The sequence below is a fragment of the Apodemus sylvaticus genome, chromosome 23 (genome assembly GCF_947179515.1).
Source record: "Apodemus sylvaticus chromosome 23, mApoSyl1.1, whole genome shotgun sequence".
In the NCBI taxonomy this organism is placed as follows: Eukaryota; Metazoa; Chordata; class Mammalia; order Rodentia; family Muridae; genus Apodemus; species Apodemus sylvaticus.
Genome location: NC_067494.1, coordinates 33324528 through 33334804, shown reverse-complemented (window position 1 = coordinate 33334804; position 10277 = coordinate 33324528). Strand labels below are relative to the sequence as shown.

Below are 10277 nucleotides of genomic sequence, written 5' to 3'. Positions count from 1 at the left end.
CACACAGCACACACATGCACACACACACAAACACACACACACCACACACATGCACACACACACAAACACACACACCACACACATGCACACACACACACACAAACACACAACACCACACACATGCACACACACACAAACACACACACACCACACACATGCACACACACACAAACACACACACACCACACACATGCACACACACACACACCACATACACACACAAACACACACACACACAAACACACACACACACCACACACATGCACACACCACACACATACACATACACATACACACACACACACACACACACACACACACACACACACACACACACAACTGAGAGCAGATTCACAAATTTGCTCCCAAGGGCCTAATGTAACAGTGGTGGGTAAATTCACTGTACTGTAGACAGAGGATTTGGAAAGTCAATAAAGAAGAACTTCTAAGAGAGCAGAAGCCTTTTGAGACATGCCTCCCCAGTGAGGTCTAGAATATGTGGGATTCAGATCTGGGTCTCTGGGCAGACATGATCTCCAACACAGAGAGCTGAGGCTAGTGAAAGACTCTGGGACCTAAAACAAGGTACATGGAACCTGTGGATCCAAACAAAAGGTTAATCTCTGTCCTGTAAGCACACACACACACACACACACACACACACACACACACACACACACACACACACACCTTTACAAATATATAGTGCATCTGCAAAATAGACTCAAAAAAAAAAGAGAGAGAGAGATCCTCACATGATCTGCCTGGTGTCTGAACATTTCCCATGCAGATGCCTGTTCTAGAACAGAAAGAAAAAGGTTTTTTGGTTTGGTTTCGTTTGGTTTATCAAGACAGGGTTTCTCTGTGTAGCCCTGGCTGTCCTCAAATTCACTCTGTAGTCCAGGCTGGCCTCAAACTCAGAAATCTATCTGCTTCTGCCTCACAAGTGGGTTTAAAGGCATGTGCTACCACTGCCCAGCTTCAGTATTTTTTTAAAATCTCATTGTAGGAGTGTTTTATTTTTAACTTTGTACTTATTCATTTAGTAAAAATGGGGTTGGAAGCAGGTGCTCACCCAAATTAAACATACCCAATAGTTATGTCTAGGGCTTCAATTTTGATGACAAGTGTTCAGTTCAGCGTTTATACAAAGTTCAGAGGAAACACAACACCAACCTTCATTGCACCTGGGTTCCAGTTCAGCACCAGCTCAGCCTTTGTGGCCAAGTGGGGAGAGCACAGGTCTTGGGAGCAAGGTTCCATTGCAAGCTCAACAGGCAAACCTCCATCTCTACAGCTGTCCATCACCTTGGCTGGTCCCTCCCACATACAGTGAATCTTCCCTAGTTCTGCCAGTGGGTGAGTGGAGGGTGGGTGGGTGGCCCTAGGTCTCAAGCTGTTTGCTGTGATTGAGCCTCTAAGGGGGGGTCTCTAACCCTAAACCTCCACCTGAGGCCTTAACAACACACAACTGGAACACAGCCCAGGGGAGGGAGCAGCCCATTTTCAAAGTCAGTAAATGAATTTGAGTTGCAAGTCAGTCTGCTCAGAGTACACAGTGTTGAGGGAGAAAAGAAATACACTTTATCAGGAAGCCTTTTCATTTGATTAGTGAGTTAGATAACACAATTATATTCAACAATCACCTGAATGCTAAGTCTGCTCACACATACTAAGTGAGAATGTGTGCACACACAGACCATGAGGTAGCTGAAATCACCACTGAAAACCAGTACTTCTTCCTCTGCTTCAGACTGGTTGTCCCTGGTGCACAGTGTCTAAACCACAACTCAGGAATTTTCTCAGAATTGAGCAATAACAGGTGAATGGTATGAGAATTAGGGCGGGTAGGTTTTCCCTGTAGGACCTTCCATCTGCTCTGTGGAGCACCATGTCTCTCCCCCCACCCAGTGTCATTCCATCCCTGATGCTCCCCTCTTCTATGAGTCCACGTCTGGGTTCCCAGGGTTGTCTGTCTGCTGTGCACCTGAAGCTGCCAGGCTCTTGTGCTTCTTCTGCAACTCCCTGTGGTCGCCTGCACCCTGCCTCTGTCCTGAGACCACACCTGGGTTCCTGTCTTCATGGTGCCCAGCCCTGCTGGCTGCCACTGTCTCACTGTGAGGCTTGCATTGAAACTGCTGCCAGCTCTGCAGCTTTTCCTCATGCAGGATGTCGAACTGGTCTGACTGGTCCTCCAGCAGCTGGTGGAAGTGGTTAGCCAGGACTCATCTGAATGTTCCCACAGTGCCTCGCAGGCTCCTCAGGGACCCCTTCATGATGCCACTGATGCTGGCACTAAGCTGCCTAGATCGTGAGCTGCATGAGTGTTTTTTCTGTTTCTACAACATGTGCATGCAGTGTGTGCAGAGGCAAGAAGCCAGCCTGGAATCACCAGGAGCAGCAATCACAGAGCTGCTCTGTCAGTGCTGGAAGTCCAACCTGGGTCCTTTAAAAAGGCAGTGGGTGCTCTTAACTTCTGAGCATTTTTCAGACCTCAGAAACTGCTTTTAATTGGAAGAAAACTGTGATTGCAGAACATTCTAGAAGGTCTTAGGTTGTGCTGTCACAGAGCTAAGTAGAAAAGCACCAGCCTTCCTTCCCCACAAGACAGTAACTGTGTGAGGCATGGGTAGGGGGGTAGGGATGAAGTGGGGGTGAGGAGTTTGGGAGAGGGAGGAGGGGAGGGAGAAAGGGATGGTGTGATGGGAAGGGTAAATGAGTCTGTGATGGAGGAGAAATGAAACGGTGGAAGGGAAGCATGGTGGGAAGTGAGGAAGAGTGGCTGGGGGTCCCAGGGATCCCAGAAGGGAGGGTGTAGAGCTAGACTGAGGGTGATGTGAAGGTAGAGAAGAATCTGGGGAAGAGGCTGGAGCAAAGATTTGGTGACCAAGGGAACTCCATGAGGTACTCAAGGCTGTGGGTGTGGCCCCTAATAAATGATTCAAACTCTGGTCCCTCATTTCAGAGGCACCTGTTCAAGTCACCAACTTAATTCTTTCTTCTCCTTTCCTGAAGCTGTTGCCAAGATTCCCTGCAGGTGAGTAAGATGAAGAAGGGACCGAGGGTGAAGCATGGGAGTTTTGAATGATGTTGTCCACAGGACTGGGTTCACAGTTGTAATCTCCACAGGACCCAGTGTGAGAGGGGCCACAGTTCACAGGGATTGAGTTTCCAAGCCACAAGGCACAGAAGCAATCCCCAAAAAACTTGAGGAAAAGTGGATTGGGTGGATGCTTGGTCAGAGCACAGAAAGCCTGAATTCACAGCCAGGTGCCTGGAACTCTTGCATAATCTGCCCTGGGGCTACATCAGGGAGACTCTAAGGACTTCCCCATTCTCTTGCCAACAGCAACAACAGCATTTGTGGAAAGAAAACATGGCAAGGCAGCAGTCACCAAGAGCAAACATTCTCTGATTCTGAAGCTTTTAATTCTACTGAGCTGTGGATCCACCATGCTGCTGGCTGGTGAGTTCCCAGCGCCTACATGGAGCAGGCTTGGTGCAAGGAACAGGGATGTGGCTTAAGTCAGGAAGTTCCCAGGCCTGGGTACCTGAAGCTCCAGGGCTTCCCATCCTTCAGTCCAGCACCACAGTGACTAGGAACCCTGGCTCTCCCAGACCCAGGCTCCAGTGGATTGAAGAAGTTAAGAGAAAAGCTACAGCGTGGGGGCGGGGCAGGAATGAAGAACTCAGGCAGCAGAAGGGAGAACATGGAGAAGCCTCCAGCACCATCTGGTCTGTAGGAAGCCTAAACCCTGGCAACAGGATTGGTATTTTGAGAGCAGTGCAAAACTAGGAGGCAGTCTCAGACAGGTCCCTGGACCTAAGGCAGCCTGTGCTATAGACACGGCCATCCCAAGGGATTCCTGCCAAGCCCTCCACCATTCAGGGAGCTCTTTGTACTTGACCTTTCTTCCCACTTCCCATGGTATTTGTGCAGCAGATAACAGCAGAGACTACAGGGAAAAGGCAGCCACCACCACTCTCAGTCTTACTATTTTTCCTCCTCCCTTCTTTTGTTCTGTTTTATATTGTTTGCAGGCCTCACTCTATCACCACATGAGAATCTGAAACAAACCCTCTCTCCTTTGGTACCAAGAGCTGGGATTACAGTGTGTGAGTGACAGCAGGCTCAGCCTCAATGCCCACATGGCTCATGAGTCATCAGCCTGCTTGGCTCCCTTCCCTGCCCATCTAGCCTTCCCCACTTGTCCATCCACAGAATAATGTCCTTTAGACCCTCGTCCACCATGAGGCATATCTGTGCTGATGCCTGAGTAGACCTCAGCTAATGTGGAGGTGTAAAGTCTTGTCCTCTGTGGAAGAGCCTGACAATGGTACTGGGTGGGAACCTATGGAAGCTTCTGCCCTTGGTCCTAGTCCCAAGAAATATATCTCCTAGGTAAATGGCATCAGATAATGGAGTCAGTAGGCAGGAGAGGGTTCTTGTTTGTGTAAATGGAAGACACTAAATCTTCACTGTCATTAGGCAAGCTTTGCTGTATATCCCCGCATCATCTACTCAATTCTGCATTTGCTTTGACAGAGGCAGAGGACAACAAGCTGATGAAAGTGTAGCGATTCGTCCTCTAACCCAGATTAGAATTTTTTTGCATGGACCAGTATTGGTGCCCATCCCCCCAGAGTGTCTTCAAGAGGTCTGTGAAAGCTGCTTCTTTCCCAGGCAGCAGTGGGTTCTCTACTGCCTGTGTCTTCTGGGTCATCTAGAAATGGCAGGAGGAAACCCTGGGTTTAAGGCCTCTTCACTTCTCCATTGCTACCCAGTGGATTCCTAGGCTCCCATGGAACACAGAAAACTCTCCTTGATGCCACAGATGCTTGCTGAGGGAAAGGAGGCAGCTGACTTGAGAACTGACCTTAGTCACTTTATCAAGATAAGATTTACTGCCTTCTAGGGAGCAGGAGATGTTCTGTCAGAAAAATGTACTTGTCTCTCCCTCCTACAGCGATCTTAACACACAAGTGATTTGTTATGTTCCTGCAGCAATGTCACATTTCTGGTATATCTTGCCTGACTATGACCTGTTCACCTAATACTGAAATGAGAAAGAGTTCAGATCATGATGCCTTTCCTGATAGCCTACAACCAGAAACTTCTCTCTCTCAGAGTCCAATACCATGGCAGGGGCCATTTTGTAATGGAGAGCATTTTCTCTGCAGCAGGATGGTCATGGTGTCTTCTGCCCAAGCAAGGTCATTCTCCAGTTAGGAACTGCCATGAACTCCAGACAAGGGACATTTTTCTCGCACTCGCACCTCAGGCTGACAGATTACCTGGTTCATGGGTCCCTTGCGGCAGGTGTACCCTTCCTTTTCAAAGATGCTTTCTCTCTGGCTGCTTTCAACCATCAAGAACACAATGTAGCAGGTGTAACACAGATTTTCTGGCCTATAAACACTCCAGTACTTATATGATAATGGTATTAGTTACTTTCTACTGCAGTGATAAGACACATGACCATGGTAATATACAAAAGGAAGAGTTTGAGAAGACTTATAATTCACAAGGACAATATCATCTCACAGCAGGGGAGCATTGCAGCAGGCAGACATGGTGGCTCCAGTAGCAAGTTGAGGCTCTACCTATTTTTACTTGCGTTTGTTTTGGAGGCAAAGTCTCACTGTTCAGTTCTGGTTGATCTAGAACTATGTAGACCAGCCTGCCTCAAACCCATAAAAAACCATGTGACTCCACCTCTCAAGTGCTGGAATTAGAGCCATGTGAGATAATGCCCATCTGGGAGACAACATCTTAAACCTCAAGCAAGGTCCAGAAATGAGTAAATGGGAATGTCTGTCACGTATGTCACTAGAACAACACAATGCCAGTTCATACTGGTGACTTACTTTTTTCAGCAAGGCCACACCTCCTAAACCTAAACAAACATGTAGAAACGTCCAGCTTCTACAACTTCGGGCAAATGTCTTCCTCTATAGAGTAGAGGTTCATTCAAAATAACACACTACACATTAATATTAGAGTGTAGGGGTTCATACCCAAGTTACAGAGCAGTAAATGAAGCAACTCAGAGAGAAAGAATTCACATACTGTGGGGATGAGTGCTCTCTGCTTATTGGGACCTGATCTGCCCGCCTAGGATGTCAGTTGGGATCTGTCTTTGAGGTGGTTCAGTTTAAAAGGTTTATTTCATTTATATATATGAGCGTTTTGTATGTATGTATGTATGTATGTATGTATGTATGTATATATGTATGTATGTATGTATGTATGTATGTATGTATGTATATATGAATGCATGTTCAGCACACATGTCCCTGGTACCCTTGGAGGCCAAAAGAGGACATCAGGTCTCCTGGAACTAAAGCTGTAGGCAGTGGAGAGCCACCATGTGTTGTTCCTGAGAATCACCCTGGATCCTATGCAAAAGCAACAAGTGCCCTAACTGATGCTTCACCTTTCTAACTCCAATGCTTCAGTTTCACACCATGAGCACAGGAGCCTGGGGTTGTCCTAGGGCAGGAGCTGTAAGATTCTTTACCATCTGTTTTGTCTTTAATATTTTAAATCCAGCCACTAATGTGTGGACTAACCATCCATCTATTTTTAGTCTCTTGTGTTCTGTTAGCCATAGTCCTCTTAAGCAGTCAGGCATCTGGTGTTGTAGCCTTTACACATCAGAGGACCACTGTCCTTGATGTTACTGTCTCCTGACCACTGCACATGATGGGATTTTCTGTACCACACTGCTGGGATTTCAGGTTAGAGATGCAGATACATACTACCCCACCCAGCCTTCAACAATCAGCATCCTCCCTGAGTTTCTCACCATGCTAATGTCCTTCTCTCTGGTCATTGTTTTTGTTTTTTGTTTTTGTTTGTTGAGACAAGGTTTCTCTGTGTAGCCCTGGCTGTCCTGGAACTCACTTTGTAGACCAGGCTGGCTTCGAACTAAGAAATCCTCCTGCCCCTGCCTCCCAAGTGCTGGGATTAAAGGCATGTGCCACCACTGTCCAGCACTCTGGTCTTTCTAAATATGCTTCTGAACAAGGTCTCCAGCATCTCACAGTGCAGCATGGGCTCTTCACATTTCCCCGGAAATGTTTGCTTTTACATTCATCTGAGACCATGAATATCTCTGAGATTTTTTTTATCTCCACTCTTTAAATACCATATTTAACCATCTTAGATTTTCTCTGCTATTGGTGCTGTTCTTGTAGTGAGGACCATCCTCTGACCAGTTCCAGAAAATCATCCTTGGAATGCTACATTAGGTCCAGAAGAGCTGGCATTGTCTTGTTCTAGTTCCCTTCTGTTGCTGTGATAAGACACTCTTCTCAAAAGGAACTTAAGGGAGAAACTGATTTATTAGATGCCTCCTTCAAAGTTGTAGTCTGCCATGGAGGGAAGTCAGGACAGGATCTCAGAGGCAGGATCACTTGCTATTCCACAGAGCTTTACCTATGGCCAAGGAACTTACTTCCTGGCTGGAAAGGTGGAACAGGGAACAGAAAAGGATAGTAGCTGCAGTCTGGATCACGAGCTCATAAATAGCTAGATTTCCTATCCATCCTGAGACCACTTGACCAGAGAATGATAATGTCCACATTAATATAGGCATTCTTATATCATTCACCATCAAAAACAGTCTCATTAGATGAGATTAATAGACCCATTTCTTAGGAGACTCTAGGCTGGATCACACTGACAGTTAAAACTTGTTATAGATGTTCAATCGATGATGAGGAAGTACAGATAAGAAAAACTGTCTCCATGCAACTTCAGTAACACCCCTGCCCTGTTCCCCTGTTACCCAGCATCCTCACACACCATCCTGTCTCCTCACAATCTATGTGGGCAGCTTCTGGAGACTCTCCAGAGTGAACATATGTGGAAAAGACAGCCTTAAATTTCTCACCTTGACTGACAGTAGCCAGGGCTAACAAGATTATATAATAACAGACAGGTGGATCGTCCAGATGAAGAGCAGGAGAGAATGAGCAAGACTTAGCACAGTGAAGATTGGTCAGGGATTCCTTCCGGTCTCCAACCTGTCAAGTCACTTTTTCAGAAGATCCCAATGTAGAGAACATCTCTGAGTCCCTTGGTCCCTTCCACTAACCGCACTGAATGTTTCTTCCACAGAGGCTGCTACTCTCTGCTGCAGTTTCAGTGTTAGCAACTCAGTGTCTGGACTGCCGAGCTATGAAGTCGAAGGCCAAGTGAAGACAGAGCATTTCTTTCTGAGCAGAAATAATAAATGTCATGCCACTGGTGTTCTTCTGAACAGACTCAATGCCACAGAGATCTGTGAAAAACAGTTTCACAGTCTAAAAGGACAAGTTGATCACTTGCAAGATATGCTGTACCAAATACAGGGGAAGAATAAGACAATCTCAGGTAAGTTTCAAATGGCTTCATAGAGCTGGGACTGTAGCTCAGTGGAAGAGTTCTTGCCTAGCATGCATGAGGCTCTAGGTTCCATCCCCACTGCTACAAAATTAGTAAAAGAACATATCAGATGCCCCATGAAGGAAAGAACAGAATTTGTAACAGGTTAGGGACATTCATTGTTTGTGTGAACAAACAAAATGAACCAGTATTAGTCCCACCTAAGAGGTCCATTATCAGGGGCAAAATGTGGAGGATAAAGCCAGATAAGGATGGGAAAAGGGGAGGTAGGCAGATAGGATTAAACAACACCAGAGACTGATCTCTTTCCAATGTGCACAGAGCCCCAGACTCTGCAGTGCATCAAGTGTGGCTGGTGTGCAGAAGATGGATGTTTCAGGGGATCCTGGAAGGTACGCCTCAATGGAAGCATCATATTCCATGGTGACACTAAGAAAAGGCTTCACATCTATTCCGGAGACAACTGGACAAAAGAGATGTGGATGATATCAGAAATATGAATGACTTCTTAAACCAGGCCTCACACGGTGAACTCAAGAACAAGTTTAAGGAGTCTATGTTGCAGTGTAAAGAAAACCTGGTGCCTACAGGTAACTGGGAAGAGGGGGGTAAATCTTTCTGCAGATGTGGAGAGTCTGTCCATCTGTCTATCTGCTCTCTCTCGATCTCCCTCACTTTCTCTGTGTGTGTCTGTCTGTGTTGTGTATATGTCTCTGTTGTGTGTATGTCTGTGTGTGTGTATTCCTTTGTGCATGAGCATTTGTGTCCATGTATCTATCTGTGTGTGTGTACATGTGTATGTGATGTATTCCCCATGAGTCTTTGCGTTAATGAATTCTTTCCATCTCTGATTTCCCTCCTTATCCTCTCCTGTCTCACTCACTGTGTTCACACTGGTCATTGTCCTCGTGTCTCTCCACTCTCACAGACTGAGCATCCTACTTCCTGCCTTCTCCTCAGTCTAGAATGCTGTTGTCCTCTTCTCAACCAATCTCTCTTCTTCCCTTCACCCTCTCATGGGTCAGCTCCTCTTCTGCCAACAGGAGAGATAAGGCCCCATCATTACCCTGCTCCCTTACTTACATGAGTCTGTTGAGGTCAGGGACATGGTTTTTCCCTTCCAAGTGAGGACCTACACAAATACCTGTTGCACAATAAAGTGGTTGCAACCCTGTGTGTTATAGAATTTCCTGAGGATAGTGAAGCTGAGGTAAGATTTGTCCATATTTGAGTCCTATTCAGAGACTCAACTTTTTTTTCATTTTAGCCTTACCAATCATTACTGCACATGTGGACAAATCTGCAACCTGGGAGTGTATGTCCAATCCCTCTATTCTGCTGATAATGCTCAGCTGCTTCCTCCTGTATGTTTTCTGAGGAGAATCATTGACAACGACAGGTACTGGGCACAATGTTGGACATGGAGGAAGGGACAGAGGGGTGAGGACTGAGGAAGCAGGAGTGAGTGAGTTCCAGGAGTCCTGTTCTGGTCCCTCAGTTGCAGAGTCTTACTGAGACAGGCGGCAGGAGACCCAGAGTTCGGGTCACCTGCTAGCAAAGGCTTGTGCATGCTCATCCTGGACCGGAGAGGAATTGTTCACAGAGTAGGGGAAAACCAAGGGCACACAGCAGGTGCATGGTCAGAACAGGTTCCTACTTAGGAGGATCCCATGCTGTAGATGTGGAAACTGTGGGGACACACACACACATGTGTGTTCTTAATGTGTAGAGGGAAGAAGATTCCATCTCACAGAACTAGAAAATAAACATAGACATTGTGAGATGGCCCAATGGCATGACTACTAATATAATCATGGGCAACTTTTTCTCTGCATGATTTGCTCATAACATGGAATTACTTGATCTAGAGATTTGGATAAAAACA

At 46.3% G+C, this 10277-nt stretch overlaps 1 protein-coding gene across 1 annotated transcript; it reads left to right on the top strand.

Moving 5' to 3' along the window:
- The first annotated feature begins 2169 nt into the window (after positions 1–2169).
- Ulbp2 (UL16 binding protein 2) lies at positions 2170–9769 on the top strand. Its single transcript, XM_052169499.1, is given in 7 exon segments — positions 2170–2311; positions 2966–3037; positions 3350–3466; positions 8126–8380; positions 8714–8866; positions 8869–8982; positions 9660–9769. Coding segments are annotated over 7 exon segments (963 nt in total).
- The last annotated feature ends 508 nt before the right edge of the window (positions 9770–10277 follow it).